The following is a 25,175-nucleotide window of genomic DNA, read 5'->3' as shown; positions in this document are numbered from 1 at the left end:
GTGGCACCTCCGGGACAGGTGACCCCAGCTGGCCCAGAAGCTGTGTGTAGGAACCGCACCTCAAACCTGACCAAATCCGGGCATTTCGCCTGCTGATGGACTTCCGTGGGTTTCTTTACTTCACTCCCATCCTCTGTAGTGCTCTCCTTCCCTTGCCTGGCCTCCTGCTGAAGAGGCTGCAGAGAGCCCCCCCCCCCCCCCGCCCCCCGGGGAAGTGCTGGCAGCACTGGCCCTGCTGCTGAGCCGTGTGTCACTGGGCAAACTCACTTCACCTCTCTGAGCCTCAGTCTCCCCACCGCTAAAGTAGTTCCCAAGGCTCTGTACAACCCTGGAGATTTAGTCCTGCTTCCATGGAAATGAACATTGTCTATGAAATGTATGCTTTCCCAGGGCTCCTGGGGGGCTCAGTTGGTTGAGCGTCTGACTTCGGCTTAGGTCACGATCTCAAGGTTTGTGATTGGAGCCCCGCGTTGGGCTTTGTGCTGACAGCTCAGAACCAGGACCCTGTTTCTGATTCTGTGTCTCCCTCTCTCTCTGCGCCTCCCCCGCTCATGCTCTGTCTCTCTCTCTCTCAGAAATAAATAAAACATAAAAAAAAAAAAAAGAAACATATGCTTTCCCATGAAGCACCTGATTTGGGATGTTGTCTGCGGGCCTTTTAAGCTGGGTTAGAGAAGCCGCCTCCACATTTCTGGTTGGGGCAGGGTCAGAGACAGGTAACAGTCCTTCCTGTTGAGGATAACGCCTTTGTCCCTGGAGGCACTTTTAATTTGTTAAGACCTGTTCTCCCCTATGACTATGAACTTCCTTGTGCACCAGGCAGGGAAGCTATTACCTGTATCCTACAGGCTGGCAAAATGAGGCCCAGAAAAGTGAAGTCTTTCTCCAGGGATCTGTGATCCCTGGTGATTGATGTCAATCAGTAGAAAGAGCACCAGCCTGAAGTCAGATGACTTGACCTTGAGAAAGTCACTAAGGTCCCTAGATCCCAATTTCCTGTCTGTAAAGTGGCAATAATAATGATTGCAAGGTCACACAAAATAACGGTGGTGAGAACAGTTTGCAAACGCATAAAACACGCATTACCCGTCACCAGCCATTCCCTGTGGCACCGAGGTGTCCTCCCACGCTCCACTTCTCTCCTTCACGGTTTTCCTTCCTGGAGCGAAACGCCATCTCCCAGGGTATTTCTCCGGGTGGAAGTGGATAGAATCCTGCCTGACTCCTAATCCCCTGGTGCTTCTTTCCCTCCAGACTGTAAATTCACCTGCCACCCGGAGTGCCGCCATCTGATCCAGCTGGACTGCAGTCAGCAGGGAGGCCCATCCCAGGACAGACCCTCTCCAGAAAGCACCCTCACTCCAGTCTTCAGCCAGGTAGGCAGCAAAGCTCAGGGACCGGGCTGGGAACAGCTTCCTCTGGTGTCCTAGACTCCACTTTCTTTGCCCGGGAGCTCTGGTCAGCAGGAGGTGGCATGAATACCGCACGCGTGCTGGATGTTGGGGTCTCCTCCTGGCCAGACACACTCCTTTCCAAGGGCCTGGGATGATGGAACAGGAACAGTGACACAGAGAACTGTGTAGACACTCAGAAGTGCTCTTCAGTGCTCTCCAAGCACAGAGCCTGCTTTGGCCGAGGGCTTCAAGCTAGAGGTGTGGGTATAGATGAGGGCAGGAAGGAGAGAAGGCTCCTGAAGGTCCTTTGAAGCCTCATAGCCCTGGGGCAGTGGGGATTTCGGGGCTGAGGCTCCTCCAGGGTATCCTCCTCCCTGTGGTCAGCCTGCTAACCTAGATATAACTTTAGAAGGGCTGGGCAGATATTCTTGCTTTGTGTTCAAGAACCAGGAAATCGATACCCAAAGCAGCCTCTGGTTCATGGGTTTAGCCAAGGCTCTTGAGTCAGGAGGCACCCAAACTTTGATGTCTAGGATTTGCAATGGAGACAGGACAAGATTTTTTGATTCTTGCATTGAATGAGCCCTCATTGAGTATCCATTGTGTGCCAAGCACTGGTGAGAGTGGGGATAATAAATGGTGCTTCACAGTGCTTGTCCCCAGAGACCTTACATTCTGGCAGGGGACACAGAATACAACCCAAGAGTATGTACTCTGATGCATGTTGCAATAAAAGAAGCATGAGTCAAGTGTTTTGAGAATGCAAGGCAATTGTTTCTGTTGGGAGACATCAGGGACATTTGATCTGATCCTTAATGTATGAGTTGCTGGTCAAGGAAGTATGGAGTGTTCCCAGATATCGTTCATCTATTCATTTAAGAAATAGGTTTTTAGGGTTGACCATGTGCCAGGCCCAGGAATGCCAAGGACTTAGTGATGAAGCAAACAGACACGGTGCCTGCCCTCCCTGTGCTTGCGGTAGAGGAGGGGAGTGAGATTTTAAACAAATAAGCCCAGGGTGCTGTGAGAGACAACACAGGTGCCGAATGACTGGTTACTTCCTGGAGAGAACACTAGTGGCCCCGGGGGAATCCCAAGTGGGCCCCAGCTCCTGAGACAGGCCATCCACAGGCATTTTCTGGCCATGATTAGTCACCTGATCTGCCTGTGGGTGTTACCAGCCTTCCTGCTGTTCCCCCACCCCTTCTCTCCCATTGGGAAAGCATTGCTAGAAAGCAAACATGATGTATGTTTCTATAAGAACGAGACCGAATGGGTTCTAAGGTACATGTTTACAAAAATTCTGTACATCCTCCACACATTTTGGAATAGGAACTGTTTCTAGTGCGGCCCGAATGTAACCAGGCCTTGATGCCCCACGAGGAGTGAGGAGGAAGGAGGGGCACGTCAGACCTCCCAAACCCGGCCGAACGATGCAGAATTTTGCCTAAGGTTTTCCTTACAAGATGGAGGAGGGGGGTTACAGAGCACACCCTGCAGCAGCATTTCCTAGAAATGGCAGTTTCTGGAGATATTTTTGGTTGTCCCAACTGGGGTGATGCTACTGGCATCTAGGGGGAGAAGCCAGGGATGCTGCTAAACACCCTACATTACACAAGACAGGCCCCCACAGCAAAGAATTATCTGGCCCAGGGGAGGTCTAGAAACCCTTACCTGGAACAGTTTAGCTAACTCCCAAGTGTGGTGGGCAGGCCCTGGAGTTTGCTGTGTATCTTGTCTCCCCCTCAGGGCGTCAACAGCAAACAGGGGCTTCCAAGTCTGAGTATTCGGAAGCAGAGTGCTCCCCTCTTTCCTCTGCTGGAAAGAGGAGTCAACCGCAGAACCATGTGGCAAACTACATCAAGGCTGAGTCTAGACTCATCCACCAATGTCTAGAGTACATCCACCAGTAAAATAGAGAAGGAGCCACACAGAACCACACAGAAGGGTCCAAGGGTCCCACGTGGGTGCTGAACGGCCCCCCAGCCAGCAAACAGTCTGGAGTGGGGTTTGCTCCCCGCCGGCTGGGTCGGCTGTTATGTTTGCCTTGGACAGGCCCGACTGCATGCCTCAGCACAGCCAGGGCAGGACCTAGCCTTCTATCAATAAAACCTGGGCCCTGCTCTAGGCTCGCTCCCCTTTTCTAAAAGGCTTGTTTATGCTGATTTCCGCCTTGGCTTGATTTTCAGTTAAATACCAGCATGGAGCTTTCTTTCACCTTGACGTGGTCACCTGGGCAGAGCTAGCTTCATGTGCCAGTGCCGTCTTCCTGGGAGGCTTTGTTGTGGCCTGGTCTGAACTCAGCTAGTTTGGGGGCATATGGCTGCTGGGAGGTCTCAGCTTGGTGGCATTTCTCCTTGCAACTCTTTAAGGAAAAGAAAATTACTGATTTCCTTCCGTCTGGAAGGAACCACTGTGAGTTAACATTTTTACATTTTCTTCCTGTATATTCATCCATTTTTCAAAACATGGTTGGGATCATCCTGTAGATAAGTATCTGGCCTCCACCTTTGAAAAGCAGTAATCCCAAGGTTCTGGCTGTCTTCTCTCTGCCATGCCAGAGGGAGACAGGGAGGGAGGAAGAGGGGTAGGTGTGTGAGGGGGCAGAGATGGACTCAGAAACCCCAGCTGCAAACTTAACAGGCCCTGTGGGTTGTGCTTGACTCTCCCAAGTGGAGAAACGGAGGAAAGGTGCCCACCTGTTCTTTCTCCACCACAAACCTAGTACTTTTATTTTATTTTTGAGAGACAGAGACAGAGCTCGAGCAGGGGAGGCATAGAGAGAGAGGGAGACACAGAATCCGAAACAGACCCTAAGCTCTCAGCTGTCAGCACAGAGCCAGACATGGGCTCAAACTCATGAATCATGAGATCATGACCTGAGCCAAAGTCGGACGCTTAACCGACTGAGCCACCCAGGTGCCCCTATTATTATTATTATTTTTTTTTTTTGAGAGACAGAGAGACTGGGTGCAAGCAGGGGAGGTTCAGAAGGAGAGGCAGAGAGAGTTTCAAGCAGGCTGTGCGCTCAGCACTGAGTCAAATGTGAGGCTCCATCCCACGACCATGAGATCATACCCTGAGCTGAAATCAAGAGTCAGACGTTCAATGGACTGAACCACCCAAGTGCCCCAAAACGAGTGTTTTAGAATCTCTCCTTGGAGATCTCTGACGTCTGTGATATGTGACTTTTTCCCTGGGCACTTCTTGTTGACCTAGCAAATCCCCTTCGTGTCCACCCCAGGTCCCTTCTTCAGTTTCACCCTGATTCCCAGAGAACATGGCTGGCATTGGCCAAAGACCACAAGAAATTGCCAGCATGGCTGCAGTTCCTTTACTAGGCCCTGATTACTTTATGCTTCAGGTGGTCTTTACTCCTAGATGTCACTCTGTGATGAAAAAAAACCCAAAAAACCCTCAGGGACGCCCCGGTGCCCTCGCAATGGAGCTCGAGTTTGCCAGTTTGGTCCAGGCCTTTCATTGCCTTTGCGGAAGCAGACCCCGAGGGTGGAAGTTCTTGCCCCAACTGTTGATTCTCATCATAACCCACTGTAGCCCAGGGGACGCCTCGCAGCTCTGCCTCCGTGGCCTCTGGTGCCACTTGTGTTGGTGCATGGAATGCGCAGGTGACAAGCAAAACCATAAGCGATCTTCCTTCCACTCAGGTCACTCACAGCCGGGCACTGAAGCTGTTTACACCTGCTGCTCCCAGGGTCCTTCCCCTCCCCCTGCCCTTTCGGGAGCTAGGAGCCAGGAGCACCCAGAAACCAGCCTCCCGCTCCTGGCTGCACACAGCCCGGCCTGGCCCTCACTCAGGCACTTTCCACACGTGGGAGTCTGGCCATCCCCATGTTCCTCCTGTGCTACGATTTCCTTAATATTGCTCTTTAAATACGTTCATTTTATCAAACTTAGATAAAACGTGTGTTCAAGGAAAATTTAAAAATCCTTGAACCACTGGTTTGATGTCCTGAGGATTTTTTCCCTGACACATATTCGATAAATTCTTAATCTCTAAAATTGAAAGAACAACATGTTTCCAAGGACTGCCTCAGATTCCTTCCACATGTATTTACTGAGCCAGGCACTGCTCTAAAATCCTTTTAGGTGCCGTCAGTGGGAAATGCTGCCTACAGAAGCTAGTCTCTTAGGTCATCCAGTGAGTGCTTCGATTACCAGTGCACTGGGTCTGGCCCCTGCCTAAGGGAGGCTGTGACCGTGGAGAGAACCTGGGCAGCTGGGAAGAAAATTCCAGCCATCTGAGCCAGTGCTAAGGCACTCAGCCAAAGGAGAGATGGGAGGTGGGAGCGCCTGGGCAGCTCAGTCGGTTAAGCATTTGACTCTTGATCTTGGCTCAGGTCATGATCTTACGGTTCATGAGTTCAAGCCCCACATCAGGCTGACGGTGGAGCCTGCTTGGGATTCTCTCTTTCCCCCTCTCACTGCCCCTCCCTCCCTCTCTCTCTGAAAATAAATAAACTTGAAAAAAAAATTTAAAAGAAACAAAGGAGGGGCGCCTGAGTGGCTCAGTCGGTTAAGCGTCTGACTTCGGCTCAGGTCATGATCTCACAGCTCGTGAATTTGAGCCCCACGTCAGGCTCTGTGATGACAGCTAGGAGCCTGGAGCCTGCTTTGGATTCTGTCTCCCTCTCTCTGCCCCACCCCTGCTTGCTCTCTGTCTCTTTAAACTGAATAAACATTAAAAAAAAAAAAAAAAAAGAAACAAAGGAGGAATGGATCCTTATGTACTTACCGTAGGGAATAGTGCAGAGTGGAGGTAAGTCACTCCATGGTCCATACAGGGAAAGCCTATTTGTATTGTGTGTGTGTGTGTGTGTGTGTGTTTGTGTTAGTGCAGAGCAAGGGCTTGGAGGCTTCCCGGCAATCCATGGGAGAGATTTCACCTTGCGGGGGTGGGAGTAGGAGTCTCTGTCTCTGTTGCCTCCAATGGCCCTCCTGGATTTTTTTATCCCATCATCCCTGTGATGAAAACCTGCAGTGGCTTCCCATGGCTCTCAAAATCAATCCAAATCTGGACAAGCACAGAAATCCTTCGTGGTCTGGCTCTGCCAACTCTCCAAAATACCAGAAAGATGGGCCACTGTCCTGGACATGAAACCGAGACACTATGACTGTGGTCTGGCAGGCACTTTTTGCTATAAGATTGGTGATTGTCCTCTCCCCTGTGGCCCAAGGTATGGCTCCCCTTTATAGATGGAAAGACCAAGACCCTGTCCCCACTCACCAAAGGGACAGATAGATGGCTTCCATAGCCCCAGGGTGGATCAGCCCCACAGGTTGCTGGCTGATACCTTTCTGCCGCACCCTTACGTCCCACCCTCTACTGTCACTCCTTAGCGGGGCCTCTGCTGGAATGGCCTCCCTCAGCCCCTGCAGCCATGCGAGGTGACTCAGCTGGCATGGAGAGCTGAGTTTCCTGGCTCCTGGCCCCATGCTCCCTCCCACAGCAGGCACGCTGCTGTCTGTCTACCCAGGGCTCTGCCTTTCCAGAACGCTGGCCTGCCCCAACCCTGAGCCCAACAGCCACATGCTGAACCCAGAACTACCACACGGGGGAGCCAGCCGCAAGACGGGGAGAGCCTGGGGGCGGGGTCTGTCCCTGCTCAGGCTCCCTAACATACACTGACACACACCTGCACCTTTCTCAGTGGATTCTGGGTCCTAGGTCTCCTCCGAAATGCTCGACAAAGGTTTATCGCATTTAATTGTGACTGATAACAACAGTAGTTAACATTTGTTGAGGTATATCATGTGTTCTGTCTACTTGTTTTATCAGTTATTGAGAGAGAAATATTGAAATATCCAATTATAATTGTGGATTACCCTATTTCTCCTTATGGTTCTATCTTTCTGAATTTTGAAGCTCCGTTATTGTGCTTAGACATTTAGGATTAGTATGTTCTCTAGATGAATTGACCCCTTATCACTAAGAAATAACCTTCTTTATCCCTGGTAATATTCTTTGCTCTGAAATCTACTTTGTCCAATAATAATATAGCCACTCCAGCTTTCTTTTGATTACCATGAACATGATACTTATTAATCCATCCTTTTACTTTTAGGCTATTTGTGTCTTTATAGTTAAAAGTCATTTCCTGTAGACAGCAAATTGTTGGATCTTGTTTTTTTTTTTAAATCCAATTGGATAATCTCTGCCCTTTAATTGGGTTATTTAGATCATTTGCATTTAATGTGATTATCGATATAATTAGATTTTAAGTCTATCATGTTTCTATTTTTTCCTATCTGTCCTTTCTGTTCTTTGTTCCTCTTTTTTCCCTGCCTTATTTTGGAAAATTGAATATATTTTATGTTTCCATTTTATTTCATTTGTTGCCAGCCCACCCACATGTGCCAAAGCCAGTCTCCAGCTGTCCTGCTCCACTCTGGCTACATTTGGGACAGCTGCTCCACCCTCCACAGATTTCCTTCAGTGCTCTAGAAGCCAGAAGTGTTAGCCAAAGCTGGCAGTGATTCATTTCCACTAGGCAGCTGCCTCTCACAGGAGCCGCCCCAAGGCCTATCTGACCAGCTCAGTCCAACCCATGCGGCTTGTTTCTGATCAGGCAGAGCTGAAAGCCTTCCCAACCAGGAGGCACCTGAGATCCTGGCTCTGAGGAGGGACACAGCTCTAGTACCTATTTCTCTAGAAATCCTTAGGTACTGGAGACATTTCCCCGTGTTCCTCACAGCTCGACCCCGACTGTGGCTGCCTGAGATGGCCTCTGGGTGGGCCAGGTCAGTCCTGAGTCTCTGAGGAGGCAGCGAGGCCTCTTTCTACGTGTCACAGTGCAGGAGTTGTTTGTATCTGACCCTGGTGACCACATTGCCCTGGCTAATGGAGGACTGGTCTTGCCTGGAGAGGGGCAGGTGGGGGGCAGGGTTGTTGATCAGAAACACCTTTTGTGATTTTCTAGTCTCATCAAAGGAGGACAACTAGAAGGTAGACTCCCTGTGTCTGACTCGGACCTGACATGAGCTCTTCAGGACCTGTGCCTCTTGGTATCCCTGACTTAACTGTGTCCAGTGTTTTTAAATGCAAGGGCCCTATCAAAGCTGTTAGCCAAGCAACAGAAGTGCTGTGTGGGCTAGAACCCGCGAGACAGTGAATCTCCTGTGAGTCTAACCTAAATGGTATGTAACCACTTACCTTTTATGACAGGAAGTCGCCTGAGGAGAAATAGAGCTCTCTGCTCTGCACGGCTGGTTTAATACTGTAAAATGCTACTCTCAGGATGGAGGATGGCATTCTTAAGATTCAAGCCAGAGAGGGCATCTGGGAAAGGCTGCTTCTGAAAAGCATGGGGAAGGTGTGGGAGGTCTGGTCGTTACTGGTAAATATGTGTCAGGAAGAGGGGAGGACATAAGATTTTGACAGGCAGAGAAAGCAGTAGAACAAACCACAAGAGGGCAGGGAAGCTGCTGGGAGCATGAATCAAATTTTGTGCGGCTGCAATGAGCGATGCTCTATGCTAGCTGGAGATGGGTATGAACTGCCTGCTGGGCATGTGCTGTGAAGGGCCTTGAAGGACCGACTTGGAGGGTGCAGTTTGGAACATTATTGTGGGCAGTGGGGAGTGAGAGTCGTTGGAGGAAGGACAGTTGTAATGGAAAATTGTCAGATACAGAGGGTCTGGACTGTAAATCAGATTCTACCATTTACTTGCTCTGTGACTAGGGCAAACTAACCACGCTGAGCCTCAGTTTATTCCTCTGCAAAATACTTCCTCGCAGGGTTGTGCCGATCAAGTGAGAATATGAAATGTATAAGAGCTTGATAACTCTAATATAACTTCTTATTTCATGTTGTTCTACTAGACTGTGCATGGTGACAAGGCAGAGACTATGTTTAATCCAGGCCTGAATCTCAACTCCTGGTCTGGTACTTGCCATGTAGAAGGTACCCAGTAAATATTCCTTTTTCTTTTAAGTTTATTAATTTTTGAGAGAGAGAGAGTGAGAGAGGGAGAGAGAGACAGAGGTGGGGGGAGGGGCAGAGAGAGAGGGGGACAGAGGATCTAAAGCAGGCTCCATGTTGATAGCAGAGAGCCTGCCCTAATTGCTTTGGGGTTAAGCCCTAGTCAAGGAAGATGTCCCCTTCATCTAGTCTGATGGGGAAATGTACACGGCCATCTATTTTTTTTAAATATATATATTTTTTCAAAGTTTATTATTTATTTTGGGAGAGAGAGAGAGAGAGAGAAGGGGAGGGACAGAGAGAGGGAGGGAGTGAGAGAGAGAATCCCAAGCAGACTGCGCACTGTCAGATGCAGGGCTGGAGGTCAGGAACCATGAGATCATGACCGGAAGTCTGACATTTAAGGGACTGAGCCCCCCAGGCGCCGCAACGTGGGCCATCTTTGATGGGAATGACAAGAACTGGCAAAGACCCCTCTTGCCAGAGTGTCAGGAAAGTGCACAAAAAACCTGGGTGGTGGCTGCAGACTCCTTTGATATCCTGAGTCTTCCTGAGGGCCAAGTTCTGCGTGTGGGTGGAAGGGGAGGCTTGCTCTCCAGGTTGCCATAACTTTGCATATGATTTGCATATGATTTGTAGAAGGTACCCAGTAAATATTCCTTTTTCTTTTAAGTTTATTAATTTTTGAGAGAGAGAGAGTGAGAGAGGGAGAGAGAGACAGAGGTGGGGGGAGGGGCAGAGAGAGAGGGGGACAGAGGATCTAAAGCAGGCTCCATGTTGATAGCAGAGAGCCTGACTCGGGGCTCAAACTCACAATGACCTGAGCCAAAGGCTAACGCTTAACCAACTGAGCTACCCAGGCGCCCCTGCCCAGTAAATATTTCTTAAATGAATGGATGAAAGAATCAGCAATTAGAGCTCAACACATAATAATAATTATAGCATAGTAATAATTATAGTACAGTGATAGTATAGTATAGTCTAGTATACTATAGTAATAGTTATTCAATAACTATTAGTTGAAATTTGAATAAAAGGTTTTGTGATAGAACAGTCATGATTAGACCTTCGTATAGAAGGGTGACTTTGGAGACACCTGGGTGGCTCAGTCAGTTAGGTGTCCAACTCTTGATTTTGGCTCAGGTTATGATCTCATGGTTCATGGGATCAGGCCCCATGTAGGGGTCTGTGCTGATAGTGCAGAACCCGCTTGGGATTCTCTATCTCCCTCTCTCTGCCTCACCACTGCTCATGCTTTTTCTTTCCAAAATATATAAACAATAGGGGCTCCGAGGTGGCTCAGTTGGTTAAGTGTCTGGCTTCTGCTTAGGTCATCATTTTGCACCTCATGAGTTTGAGCCCTGCATGGGCTCTGTGCAGACAGCTCAGAGCCTGAAGCCTGCTTTGGATTCCGTGTCTCCTTCTCTCTCTGCCCCTCCCCCACTCTCTCTCTCTCTCTCTTTGTCTCTCTCTCTCAAGAATAAATAAAAGTTTTAAAAAGTTTATAAATAAATAAATAAATATTAAAAAAAAAAAAGAACGGTGACCTTGGCGATAAGGGTACGGGAAGCTTGGAGACGGCAGAGATGGAAACAAAGGAAACTACTGGAAGGCTTTGCAATAATCTACATTAATGGTATTCATTGAGCTAGGAAATGTGAAGGAGCAGGTGGAGGGGGAGGCAGGGAATAATAAGCTCAATTTGGGGCCCATCGCCAGTGAGGCTCCAAGGGAAGGGCTGGGTATTCCGTGAGCTGTCGCATCTTGCCACCGGGAGCTACCTGGAGGGTGAGAATTCTGAGACACGAGTCTGTGAGGGATAGTTGACACCATTGGCACAGGTGAGACTAAGCTCCCAGGGAGAATACAGGCTTATGGGAGCAGGGGTAGGAAGAGAAGACGGTCAGTGGCTGGGCCCTGAGAAACCTCAACAAGCGAAAGGGAAGATGGGGGCAGAGGCGGACTGGGAAAGTAGTTCCTGGCTTGTGATGGGCTATGATTTCGGGCAGGATGGCTATTACGAGAGCAATCACAAGGGTAAACACCTTATACTACTATAGGGTGTCCCAGACCTTGATTCTGAAGTCAGACAAGCCGGGTGGATTTGGCTTCGCCATTAATTAGTATGATTATGTGCAAATTACTTAACCTGCCTGAACCTCCTTTTCCTCTCTGGAAATAGAGATAATAAGTGTAGCTTCCTCATCAGTTTGTTGTAGGGACTAAATGAAATGATGCACATACAGTTAGCGGCACAGTGCCTGCACATACTGGCTAATAATAATTTCAAAATGTGTCTCAGGGGTCGGGTGGCAGGCACCTGACCCTGGTTTTAAGTCTCTGAATATGTCGGCAGGTCATAAGGCCCCAGATCTGATCTCTACCCCGACACCCTTCAGTGGGACAGATGAAGAATCCTGAGGTCCAAAGCTGCTCCAGATGCCATATCAAGCTGGAGTTGAGCTGGGGTAGCATAGAGCTCCTGACTTCCAGTCTTGTGATACAGCTTTTCTGGAACACACAGAGCCACGCAGTGGATCCAATGAGGGGGATCTGGGCACATGCCAGGAGCACATCTTAGAAAGGAAGAAAGCTTAAAATAGTGTCTTTCATCATCTGACGCTTTGAGGCAGGAAAGTCACCCATTTTACCATTTCACTTTGGCCTTTCTGAACCCCAGCACGATGCCATGGATTTAAGGCTCCAGAGCCTGCAACCTAAGGTCCAGACCCCTCTTTCTGGGTCCAGAGACAAGAGCAGCCAGTTCCTGTCCTTTGTGTGTTCACCCCAGAGACTTAAAAAGCTACTGCTCAGGCTCTTCCATTCCCCTGCCCCCTTCTCCTCCTCTGGTCAGGTTGTCACTGCTGTTGGTTACTCGTAGGGAAGAGGTGCTGACAGGGTCATTAGACACTGAAAGGAATCCAATCTTCCTTTCTAAGGGTCCCTGGAGCTTCAGTCTAGATTTTTCCTCCTGGAGGCTGGCCAATTTATTCTATTATATTTGATCTTTGCAGCTTTCAGAAGAAAGTCCCAGGGTCCTCAACAACACAGTCTCTGTGTTGCTGACTTCTTTACTCATGACTCTCTTCCAGGCCTAGGGTCCCTGACAGGTGGAGCAGGGTGGAGAAAGACACTAACTAGGAGGTAGGAGACTTTGAAGGTATGAGCTGTGATGGAACATGCTACTTCCCTCACTTTCCTGTCTATAAAATGGGTCTAATACCTGCTTTCAAGATTCTAGAGCCGCCCAAGTAATGAATGGTAAAAAGGCTTTGAGAAGCCTTATTCAGACACCAGTTTTTCTTAATATTTGGAACAGCATAGAATAGCACCCTAAAAGAACACAAAATCACTTCGGACTTTTCCTAAGCACGTCTGGCAGCTAGTGCGTTGCTCACAAGGGGAGACTCATGCTGACTCCTGGGGTACTTTGGCTTGACGTTTAAAGAGGCTGTTACTAGCTGTGTCTTAAGATCGCGCGTTTTGAATGTGTAGCATTGCAGTTGCTTTCCAGAGGTCTCTGCGTGACTCCAAGGACACAGTGCGGCCCCCAAAGAACCTGGGGCTTGTGTTTTCTTAAGTACTGGATTCCCACTGAGCAACAAGGTTCCTTTCATAAAGAAAAGTGTGTTTCTTTGCTGGCTGGACAAAGCAGGTAGGCTGCTGATGGCCCACGGATCACGCAGAGCCCCCCTCTCTGCAGCGTTCCTCATTCTGGCATTGGACCTGGAGGCACTGCTGAGGGCAATACCAGATTCCTTTGCCTGAACCACTGTCTCTGGGGAATCTTCCTTCCAATAAAAATAAGTAAGTAAAAAGCCTCTAAAATACTCAGTTGAAGGGGCACCTGGGTGGCTCAGTCGTTTGAACGTCCACCTTTGGCTCGGGTCGTGATCTCATGGTTTGTGAGTTCAAGCCCTGTATCAGGCTCTCTGCTGTCAGCGCTGAGTCTGCTTTGGATCCTCTATCCCCCGCCCCCTCTGCCCCTCCCCAGCTCGTGCTCTCTCAAAAATAAATACATTAAAAAAATAAAAATAAAATACTCAGTTGGAGAAAAGATTGTTCCAGATAATGCCAGAACCTACCTTCAACCCTATTAAATGTCAGCTCTTTCCCCAAAACACCTTGTAGCTCACTCGAGCCCCCATCCCCAGCTGCTTGCTTGCACTTATTATCTCCCTGTTAAGGGTGGCAGTTACGGGTATTGACCCTTCTCCTGAGCCCAAGGCGGCCGGCCGGGGGTGCCAGCTCTCAGCTATCTCATGTTTGGACCTGCCAGGCACTCATAGGCTTCTGGGAAGAAGACTGTGTGGGACGATGGAGCCAGATTGGGCTGCAGTGTGAAACCCTCTTGAGCACTGACAGATTTGGCTAAGGTGGGGGAGGGAGAGGACTCCTCATAAAAATAACGAGAGCTTAAAAAGGAGTTGGCAGCTTGGTATCTGGGGGCTGAGTCTATCCCTCCAGCCGGTGTGCTTCCCTGGGACTGGCTGTTTCCGAACTGCAGGGAGAGCCAGGTGAACCTACCTGCAGAGCATCCTGTTAACTCCTCTCAGCCACTCTCAGGGTGCTCTGGGGTCCACAGGCCATCAGACTCCATCAGCACGGTGCCCCCAGCATTCCAGGCTCTGAAGGCTTTGTTTTCCTTTCCTGGGACTCCAGGCCGCATTATACAGAAAGATGGCAAGACGCACACCAGAACAGTCCCATTTCTGCTGAGAGGCTGTAGATCACAACGGCTAAGAGCATGGGCCCTAGAGTTGCATAGGCCTGGGTCTGAGGACCAGCACAAATATCCTACTTGTATGACTCTGAACCTCAGTTTCCTCATCCATAAAATGGGAATAATAATCTCTACCTCAAGGCTATTGGGCAAGTTAAATGGCAGACTGCATGTAAATGGCCTGGCACATGTAGGAGTTATTCAAGCAATGGTACTTCGAACTATTGCTGTACAAACGTGTACAAACAAATGGGGGTGTTGCCCTAATTGCTTTGGGGTTAAGCCCTAGTCAAGGAAGATGTCCCCTTCATCTAGTCTGATGGGGAAATGTACACGGCCATCTATTTTTTTTAAATATATATATTTTTTCAAAGTTTATTATTTATTTTGGGAGAGAGAGAGAGAGAGAGAAGGGGAGGGACAGAGAGAGGGAGGGAGTGAGAGAGAGAATCCCAAGCAGACTGCGCACTGTCAGATGCAGGGCTGGAGGTCAGGAACCATGAGATCATGACCGGAAGTCTGACATTTAAGGGACTGAGCCCCCCAGGCGCCGCAACGTGGGCCATCTTTGATGGGAATGACAAGAACTGGCAAAGACCCCTCTTGCCAGAGTGTCAGGAAAGTGCACAAAAAACCTGGGTGGTGGCTGCAGACTCCTTTGATATCCTGAGTCTTCCTGAGGGCCAAGTTCTGCGTGTGGGTGGAAGGGGAGGCTTGCTCTCCAGGTTGCCATAACTTTGCATATGATTTGCATATGCTTGTGGGGCCCCTGCAGTTTCTTCTGGCGTCTCCAAGTTAAAATATTGCTGCTTCTGCAGACAGAACAGATATTGATTTTCTTCTTCTCCGGTTACTTCTCTAACCACTCTGATTGACCGGGCTCCTTCGCCCAGTGAATGGGGGCTGTGAGAGTGGGATGAGGAGGTGGACTGGGCTGGGGGGGGTAAGGGAGGAGAGACGCTGACGACCCTATAGCACATTCTACTCCGTGAACATGAGCCATCATGGGTGATGAGAATGAGCTGTTCCCAGAAGGATGAAGAAAAGACCTAGGGAAGTGTCTCCCTCGGGTGCGTCCTGGTCTGTTCCTTCCCCGCATCCTTGACCTGACCTCTGGTGCCCCAGGTCCACCTGGCCCCGGGATCCAGCGCCACCCAGTGAGGCGGGAGGCGCGGGGTGGGGTGGGGGTGGGGGGGAGCGCGGGCGGGGGAAGGGCGCCGCGACAGCCGAGCAGGGCTTTGGGGAACCTTGCGAGAGGAAGTGGCTTCCGACTTCTCCGCGCGCAGGGCGAGCTGCAGGAAAGGCGCGGGCAGGGGGAGGAGGTGTCGAGATGGCGCTCCGCGCTCGGGGCGGAGGGGACGAAACCGCAGATGCCGAGTGAGCCGGCGAGCGCGGCGCGCGAGGCGGGCGCCCACGTCCTACCCCTGAGCTTGCAGCGCCGGCGGCGCGCGGGGAAGCGCGCAGGTTACGCCGCAGCCCCAGCCGCTCGGGCCCGGGCTGAGAGCCCAGGCGGCCGGCGCCGGGTGCGCCTGGCCCCGTGACCGCCCACCCGCCGGCGGGGCTGGGAGCTCGCGCCCCGCGGGGCCCGGGGCGGGGACCCCCCCCCCCCCCGACCCCAACCCCAACCTCGGCCGCCGCGTGAGCCCGGCCGGTCACACGCGCCCGCTGCCTCGCGGGGCTCCGGGCTAGATGACGGTGGACAGCAGCATGAGTAGTGGGTACTGCAGCCTGGAGGAGGAACTGGAGGATTGCTTCTTCACTGCCAAGACCACCTTCTTCAGAAATGTGCAGACCAAACAAACTCCAAAGGTAAACCTAATGATCGAATGCAAGAGCCGTTCACGGGGGGGGGGGGGGGGGGGGGCGGGGGGGAATAACCTCGGGTCTGGAAGGGAAACCTGTATCCTGGCCGACAGGCAAAGCCATGCGTTACCACTGCCGGTGGCCAGTTGCCCTGGGGGACCCTCGTGAACTTGTCTGCTGAGCCGACCTAGGGTTGGATCTGGAGCCCTTCGGGGACCACCAGCAAGCACTGTTCTCTTTTTACTGCCCTTTTCAGTATTTCCTGTCCCTGGACCTTTTCAAAATGGCTCTCTATGACTTGGGGACAGCGCCTGGCTCAGGGTCTGGCAGCCTGCTTACCTGTGCCTGGGGAGGGTGACAGGGCAACTACTTTTTTTTTTTTTTTCATTTAACCCCCCAAACCTGAGCTTTGAAGCTCTAGATGGAAAGTGGATGGCACCCGGTAGGATAAACATTCGTAGGTTGAAACTTCCGTATTGTGGGTAGCCAGGAACCATCTTAAAACACAGTTTTAGCAACTTTGCAGAAGTGCGTCAAGTTTTTAGAAGCAAACTATAATTTCTCTTCTACGTCATTGTTCTACGACCGTTTTAACTTACTGGCTTGCTTGGGGTAACCTCAAGGGCGGGTGTATGTGTTTCCTAATGGGGTCCTAGTGCTTCTTGCAGCAACTCTGGACACCCAGCATGCCTGAGGCCCCTGGCCACACCCTCCCAGTTGCCACAGATCACTTATCTGCCACATACTTGGTGGGAGTGGTGGCAGAGCTCTGTTTATTTGTTATGTTATTTAGATGAGAGGGATCCAAGCCAAGCCTTTGGAGAGGTTACCTAAAAGAGACTGTTTGTAGACAGAAGTGAGCTGTTAAATTGCACAGGTGTGTGCAGGCTCATCATTAATTTAGCAGTCTTACATGGATAGATTCACGAAAAACTTCCCCAGGCCTGACTCTGGGGCCTCCTTTGTGAATAATTCATCTTGCCTGTAGGTCCTGCATTTGCTGGGTTCTGACATCACACAAATGTACTGGACCTTTCAATTGTGAGAGGATACCCAAGAACCAAAGGAAAGGTTTTGATTTTAATGTTTGAAGGAATCAACTAAAACAGGCCCCTGGAACCAGCACCTGCTTTCTGGGGCACCCCTTTATGAGGCTGGAGAGCAGGGATGTTTCTGGAGGGCTGGGGGCGGGAGCAGGTAGAGCTGTAGATAGGGCTCATGCAGAACAGCGTGGTTGCAGACGGGAGGTGTCCTGCTCTCTCTTTAGGGTTCTTGCCTCATTGTGTGGACTGCCCCCCAACCCCCACCCCGAAGGTACTCTAGCCGTCTAGGGTCTTTAAGACCGGTGGCTCTCAACCTTAGCCACACACTGGGGAGCTTTAGAAAATGTGGGTACCTGCCCACAACTGGAGAGTCTGACTTAATTGGCTTGGGTTACAGCCTGGGCATCAGGATTTTGAAAAGCTCCCCAGGTAACTCTGATATGCAACTGAGGTACAACCATTGCTCGAGCGAGTTTTGCTGCTGCCTGGGAAGGAAGTGGTTCCTGTTTTTAAAACAAAGTTTAGCTGCTTACAGCCAGGCTGTAAGCCCTTGGTCCCAGAAGGTGGGCTTTTTGCATGATTGGGTGGAGGAAGAGGCACTGCAAAGCTGAGGTTTCTTTTACTTGACAAATGAAGGAGGTAGCCATTTCTGGTATTTCTTGGGAGAGATAGAAATACCATACACGGAAATATGCCGGGGTGGGGTTGGGGGTGGTGGGTGACTTGGTCGTTGGCCCAAACAGCCTCCTGTCCTCCTCCCTGCCTCCCAACACTCCTTCCTAGCATCAGTCCTGAAAATACTTTGGTTTGGCACCCACATCAGCTCTTTCTTTACTCTGTCTAGTTCTTAAATCCATTCCCTATCATGACGCCTCTGCATATCTCCCTGCCTCATTTTGCCCAAGCACAGAAGCCCTCAGGGGGGCAGGAGTCCCTTCTAAGAAACTCCTGGGTGAGCCTCGGACAGGGTGATATGGAGAAGTGCTTCCAAAAGGAAGGGGTTGTAGGCACCCCCACCCCCTAGCCTCGCCCCTGCCGAGCCACTGTATGAGATCTGTGACCCAAGGGCAGGGCTCCTCAGCCTGGACTTACCTTCAGTGCAGTCCCCTCCGGGGAGGGACAGGGCACCCTCTGCCTGGCAGTGAGACCTGGGGTGGCCCCGCCGGCTGGAAAGGGAGCCGTCTGTCAAGGGGTGTGTGACTGACTCAGGAACTGAGGAAGCTTCATCCAAATGTTTCCTTCTTTCAGCCTTCGAAGTGTTGTTCTGCCTTTAATCACATTTTCAGCTCTGTCTTCAACCTGCTTCTTGGAAAGAGGTTTCAAAGAGATCTGTCAAATCACGACCTCATTCTAACCCCCAACGATGATGCTTTTTTCCTGACTCAGAGATCGCCTCTGAGCGCCTAAGGGGATTCCTCTTTCCTGTCTCCACGGAAAGTGTTTGTGTGTTTCCCGGTGGCCGAGAGACTAAGGCCCCCATTCAGGCAAGGTAAAGACAGCGGCTATAAATAGCCTTGTCAGAACAACCTGTATCTGCTGCTGGCCCGAGCCTGGCTGGGACCAAGCCATGGGGAAGCCTCGCTGCTGTTCCTGGTGCCACCACCTGGGAGTTGTCACTAGCCCAGCCTCCAAGGAGTCCCTGTCTCCAGCCCCTTTGGTGGGAGATTGGGGAGTGAGAAAAGCCTCCCCTTTCACAGAAAGGAGGCACCTGAAGGTAGACTGCAGCAGAGAAAGGGGACCGAGCCCTGGGCTCTTGCAGAAAATGGCAGCTGCCTGGGGAGCTGTGCCTCTGAGAGACATGGCCACTGGGCAGCTTCAGGAGGTGAGGCCGTGCTGTCCAGGGACTGTCCCCCTTGCCTGAGCACAGTTAGGTTGCATTTCCTTGGGTTTTCTGTGTCCAAATGAGGCTCCTGGAGGCTTCAGGGAGCACCCACGTGTGTGCCTGGCAAGGTGCACCCTGCCACCCCAGTCTACCATTCTGCAGCCTAGAGGGGTGGGGGTCTGTCCAAGGTCATGCAGCAAGTTTTTGATGGACCCAGGGTTAGAACCTACATCTCTTGCCTCCTGACCCTGAGATTTTTCTGCATTAGTCCTACAAAAGGCAGCATGTGACAGTGCAGGGCCGGTGACGGTGAAGGCAGGCCCTCTGGCCATCCCTGCCATCTGCTTCTTCATTCCTGTCTGGGGTCTGACCCTGGAAGTGGGGCCAGCTTCCACCCGCCAGCTTTCCAAATGCCCACAGGTGGCGGCAGTTTAGGGTTTGGCCTCTGAGCTCTCCTTGCGTGTTCAGCAGGCTCCAGGATCCAAGGACACTGGGGCCACCCCATACATCGGGGTGGCTGCTCCGAAAACACACGCAGCCTACTTCTTGCAGAGTGTCAGAACTGAAAGGGATCCATCTGGTGTGGTGCCCCACTTTACAGATGGAGAAACTGAGGCCCAGAGGGATGGGAGGACTTCACGAGGCCACATGTGTGACCAGGTGGGGCCAGGAGTAACACCCTTCTTGGACTCCTTGTCAGGTGCTATGCTTCATCCTCTTCACTCAGTGAATGAGCCAGGACAGTGTTGGGTCCTTGTCCTCTCAGAGCCTCCTACAAAATGGAAAGACCCAAACAACCGTAGGCTCCATCCCATAAGGCACACTAGCCAAGGGGACATTGACTGTGCATTGAACTGGCAGGGAGTTCTCTGCCATCAGTTGCAAGATCTTGGAACTTTAATCATGTACAAGTTCTTTTTGGTGTCTATCCTAAAATCCTGCTTGTTGTGTGTTTTCTTTGTGGCTATGGAGAGCAGAGGGTTGACTCTGTCGATGGTTAAATGTCCTGAAGCCCACGTGGGACACACTCCCATCCTCCTCCACTTGCACCCTCAGGTTTTCTCTGGTCTGGGTTGACACCACTGATCCTTAAAACATTCAAGGCAGATGCACAGAGGAAGGGGCTCACAGAGGTCGGAGTAGAAGCCCCTCTGGTTCTGTTCCTGCATTTGGTCTCATCTCCTCACACCTCCTCTCCTCCATCACCCCCTTCCTGGACGGGGCCTCTGTGGCACTCCAGGGACGTCAGCCAACCCTGATGACCAGTCAGGGAAATACCCATCACTCTGCCAGCAGCAGACACAGCCCCTGCCCCTGCCCTTCTTGGCATAAGAGAAAAGAATACTAAAAATAAATGTGTTCCAAATGTGAGCAATAGAAATAAAAATAAGAATCTTCAGAACCATTGTTTTAGGTGCTATCTCAGAAGCCTGCACAGACCAAGGCGAACCTCAAAAGATGTTTCATGCCGGCCCAGCCCCAGGATAGCCCTCCTTTTAGTCCGTAGGCTGTATCCCCCTCCCGTGGAGTTCTTTGCCATTTACCTTCTCTGGTCCTTCCCAGCGTTGCTTTTCTCCGTGAAGATGGAAAGCCTTCTAAGACCGCCAGTCACATCCCCTTCAGCTGCAATGCAGCACCAAGCACTGGTTTCAGAAATAGAGTTCTGTCCAAGTGCTGGTTAGGTTTAGTTGCTGTGTCTTCTCTCCGGCATCCTGTATCATCAGGAGAGACTAAAGGTTCTAACGGCCCCTGTTTTTCAGTCATGGAACACAAGAGCAGTTTATTCCCACCCCGCCCCCCCACTTTAAGTCAAGTTGCATTGGCAGGTGGGGGCTCAGGATAACACATGGCAGATTTTTGTGGGCCAGGCCCGGAAATGGTGTGTTTCTTACACCCACACGCCATTGGCCAGAACTCAGTCACATGGCCGCACCTGACCACGAGGGAGGATGGGAAATGAAGTACAGCTGTGAGCCCAGGTGGCAGAGGAAGAGGCTGTGGTGAGCATTCAGCTGTCTCTGCACGCACCCTTCCTCCCACCTTCTCTGCGCAACCGCCTTTGGAAGTTCTGCTCATACTTTCTTGGGGACGGGCCATAGCTGTCTCTCCAGTCTTGTACCTCTCCTTCATCTGTCACCACGGATATGCCGTTCCTGGGATGAGCTCCTGTCTCCCCCTGCTACACTGGCAGCTCCTTGAGGACAGATGCTTCTCCTTCCTCCGCGCTTCTCCACTCCTCTGCAGCATCGGAAGCCCCCAGTGCTGCTCCCAGGTGGTCCAGCCCCCTGCCTCGGAGCGCCCTTTGGATCACGTTTTGAAAGTGGAGATTCGCGGGCCCCACCTCAGACTTACTGGGTCATGAATCTTTGGAAGTAGGACCACCCTCAAACCTGCCTTCCTCCGGGTGATGAGCCTATTTATTGAAGTCTAGGAACCACCTATTTAGGAAATATTTAGTAACTTCAGTTGAAATACGAGACGGCATTTATCACAGAGTCCAGAGAGGTTCTTAGGCTGGAAATTGAAGCCAGAAGGTACAAGGATCTGTCCCTGGCCACACAGCTAAGTAGCGACAGAACCGAGGCCTCGGGGCCCCTGGGGCCCCATTGTTCTCCCTACGACCTGCCAAACAAGGCTGCTGGAGTGGCAGCCTTTTGCCGTCGTGACCGGCACGTGCTGGAGTGGAAACAGCACAGACCCATGAGCCAAGTCCTGGCCTGTCATCCCCGCTGCAGCTCGTAACTGAGGAGCTGTGGCCAAGTCTCTTCATCCCTCCAGGCTGGGACCTTCATTGTCCTTCCCACGACAGCACCTGTGGGAGGAGCATGTCCTCATTTTCTTCCCCAAGAGTCCCTCACCTCTTTGCACGGGAGCAGACCCTTCTCACCACCTTCTCATGGAGTTTAGGTATTGACGACCAAGCTCTAAGTTGTAAGGGCTTCCCCGGCGTGGGGGCAGGAAGAGGGCCTACATGACTGACCCCGGAGGCCCCTCCTCTACGACTACTTGGGACTCAAGACATCCTCACCTCTGTGTCCAGATGCCTCCCCTCCGGCCCACCCTTCCTTCTTCACAAGTTGAGGCCATTTACTCTGCCTCAGCTGGCTTTTCCCTGTAGAGCAATTCCAGTTACAATTTGGGGCACCTGCCACATCCATCCATCCAGGCAGTTAAGGAGAAAGGAAGAAAGATTACACACGAGAATCAAATTCCAGCTCTTAGTTCACAATGTCAGGTTGGACTCTAGATCCAGCTTCCAGCCCGTGAGCTTGGGAGGGTGGCCCCACTGGGCTCAGGCTGGGTGCCCAGGAGCCTGGGTCCCCTTCTGTCTTCCACTCTCGACTCATCAGGTAACCCACACCTGTGTACTTTCTGGCTTTGGGATCCTTCTGTATGAAGGACCCAGGCCTGTCCTCATTAAGGGCCTTGGTTTCCTCTTCAGTCTACCTGTAAAAGAAAGTGGGGACCCAGGCCTGGCCTGGCATATATTCCCTGAGGAAAAAGGACAGGATAACTTTGCCAAGAATCAGGAGCATTGAATTTCAGGGCCAGGAGGACAAAGGGAGCTGTAGGGACAGAAAACTCTGGATCACTGGGCCTGTGGCTTCTGTCCGCGGTGCTGTCCTCTCTTCTCTTCTCCCGCTCCACCCCAGCTTAGCTTAGTTTAACACTCTCCAGCCTATGTCCCCCATCTATCTCTCTTCCTGGGTCTAGAACCAAATATTCTGTAGCCTTTTGGAGGGCTCCCATGCCCCTTGGACAGCTAAAATTTAATATATCCGGAAACAACTCATAGTTCTGCCCATGACTGATTTCTCTTGGTATCTCTGCCTCACCCTCGCAGTCACCTACCTTTGAAACCCCGGCGTCTCCCCCTCCTCCCTTTTGTCCACTCCGTCACTGTGGGTTCTGCCTCCAGTGCTGCAGATGCCAAACCTCTCCTTTCTGTCCCCTGCCCTGTGTTGGGTGACCATCACCTCTCACCTGTATACTCCTGGAAGTTACCCAACTGCTTTCCGTCCCGTTTCTTCCCCTTTTGTACACCCTGCTTACGACTGCCAGGGGCATATCATCCGGTATCACGAAGCCTTCTGAGTCTCCTCCTTGCTTCCAGAGTGAAGCCCACACTTGGCTCTGGTTCTTTATATAGCCTCCCAAACCCTGCAATACCTGGCCTCAGTCAAACTATTGTGTTTTTAACTTTCAGCACTGAGCGCCAGGGGTGAGGAGGACAAGGACAGATAAAACTCAGTCTCTGCACTTACAGACCGATGTTGTGCAACAGACCCTAGTTCCTCCCCTCCTCACCCATGAAGTGTCTGGATGGGTGGGGGCCGCTGGGCGGAGGGACGGCCAGGTGGAAGACACTCTGCACGTGACACATGACTTTCATTAGGATGTGGCAGCCGCTCCCGGGACCGGGAGCTGGAGGGGCCGGCTCCCGGGATCAAGGGGTTTGGGCATGAATAGCCTAGGAGGTGGTGAGGGCAGGCTGGCAGCAGACTGGCAGTGATGGGGCTGCGGCAGCCGCTGAGAGGGGCGTGGGAGATTACCTTGACCTCTGAAAGGCGTATACTCCCCGAGCTGGAGCAGACTGCCAGGAGTCATTGCAGCCATTCCCCTGTTTCCAAGCAGGCCTGCAAGGAATCCGGCACAGGCAGGGGAGGGGAAGCTGTACTCATTCCCGCCATCCTCCTCCAATTCATTTTTCAGCCCTTCCTTGCCCGAGGTGCCATACAACGCGATTCCAGCTGCTTGGATCCCTGCTCCACGGGGCACTGTGAGTGTAGGGAGGGCAGCAGCCCAGTGCCAACTGCTCCTGACAGACCACACAGGCAGAATTTCAGTTGTTGTCAAGCTAAAAGATTGACACCTTCAATGAGGTCGTATGTGAAAGAGGGCTAGCCAAGGGGGAGGCCCCCACCCCTCATTCGTCCCACTCCAAGACACGTGCTCTTCCCACTACACACTTGGCGCTTTGGGTGAGAGTCGAGTTTGAAAAGCTCCAAATGAGCTCCAGTCACCCATCTCAAACTCTGTTGACACCCCGTAGGAAGCGGGGGTTCTCATTCAGCTAGTTCCCTGAAATCCAGGTCAATTCTTCCTGCTCTGGTCTTGGGAAATCTGGCTCACCATACTCCGCTATCACCATTGCATCAACCTCCAGTTCGTGAGCCCCTCAGTGTCCTTCTCATCGCCTGGCGGTCCCCCAGTGTGAAGAGTGGTGTAGAACGGTCCCCCGCACTGTGATGTAGATGACAGGCAGGAGCCGGGTCTGCAGGGCTCTGACCTTGCAGTGGGGAATGTGAGGCAGGTCTCCACTGGCTGGAACACGAGGCGAGGTGGTAGGCGGGGCTAATCTCTACATTCACGCACGCGGGGGAGGTGTGGGTTCGTGAGGAGAATGTGGAAGCTGGTGGGTCTAGGGTGTCTAGAGATCATTTCCCATTGTGCCCACTTCTCTGTGCTCCCCAAACACCAGCATATCTTTTCTATCCCTCCTTTTGATGGGCTGTAATTTTCTGGACAAAGGACCACATCTTGGTCATCATTGTGTCCTCGGCACGTGGTAGGTGCTTGATGCACATTTGGTAAGGAAGGGTGGGCTTGGATCTTCCTTCTAAATAAGAGAGCCCGAAGAGGCAGCAGGGGCTCCCCGGAGGGCCCATGCGCAAACGCTTTAGGGCACGGTATGTGAAAGCTGATCTCCCAGACTGTTTTCAAGGGAAGCTTGCTCAGATTCTGGATGTGGAATCGATGGATTTTTCCAGTAACTGTGAAAAGAAAAATCTCACTGAGTGAGCAGAAAATGCAAGGACAACTTTCCAAACATAGAGCGGCCTCTCCAACCCATCTGTGATTGCTCAGCTGTTTGCCCTGGAGGATGAGGGCAGGCAGGGCTGGGTCACTAAGCAACCGGGCCCTGGCACCTGCTGGCAGGAGTTGGTGTGGTCCTTCCTCATGTGGGGCCTGGGAGGGGGAGGGTTGGCGCCCAGGGGCCCATGTGAGGAGGCGGGAGAGCCTTCTGTGATGGGTTTCTTCTCTCTGCCTTTCAGCTGTGGAGAGAGGCAGGTTCAGGGGAAAGAACCAACATACTTCTCATTTAATTTCCCAGTTTAATTCTAAGCAAGTGGAGACCTTGGTTTGGCAGTCCTGGTAGTTCGAGTATCCTCTGTTGGCTCAGGTGACGTGGGCAGGTGAATCAGTGCTGGGCCTGGGAACCCAAGCCACAAGCCTTCACTGTGTGTGACCTCAGGAAGCAGGCTCACCGCTCAAGTCCTTACTTTCTCCTTCTGTACAATGGGTGACTTGGCTCTCCAGTGAAGAATAAGCGCTAAAGGAGGGCCCAACTTTTGGTTGTGGGACCCCAAGGAGAACTCCCCAGCTTGGGATAATAAAAGACATGGAGATGGGTGATGAATTCTGACATGGGGATGTGGGGTTCATGACT

General features: G+C 51.6%; 1 protein-coding gene across 2 annotated transcripts in view; it reads left to right on the top strand.

Moving 5' to 3' along the window:
• Positions 1-25,175, top strand: part of RASSF5 (Ras association domain family member 5) — a 67,388-nt gene that overhangs the window by 22,766 nt on the left and 19,447 nt on the right. The window contains exon 2 of one of the 2 annotated variants that reach the window (XM_047076580.1): positions 1,255-1,376. In XM_047076580.1, coding sequence (XP_046932536.1) covers positions 1,255-1,376 — 122 coding nt within the window. Of the gene's footprint in view, positions 1-1,254; positions 1,377-15,628; positions 15,866-25,175 lie in introns of those variants that run through there. The other variant, XM_047076581.1, reaches the window with a different exon arrangement.

The sequence above is a fragment of the Lynx rufus genome, unplaced genomic scaffold (genome assembly GCF_022079265.1).
Source record: "Lynx rufus isolate CCGP_SWC_20201006 ecotype Redwood Valley unplaced genomic scaffold, mLynRuf1.p SCAF_15, whole genome shotgun sequence".
NCBI classification, from domain to species: Eukaryota; Metazoa; Chordata; class Mammalia; order Carnivora; family Felidae; genus Lynx; species Lynx rufus.
The sequence above is the reverse complement of the archived record's forward strand: the minus strand, read 5'-3'. Positions and strand labels throughout refer to the sequence as shown.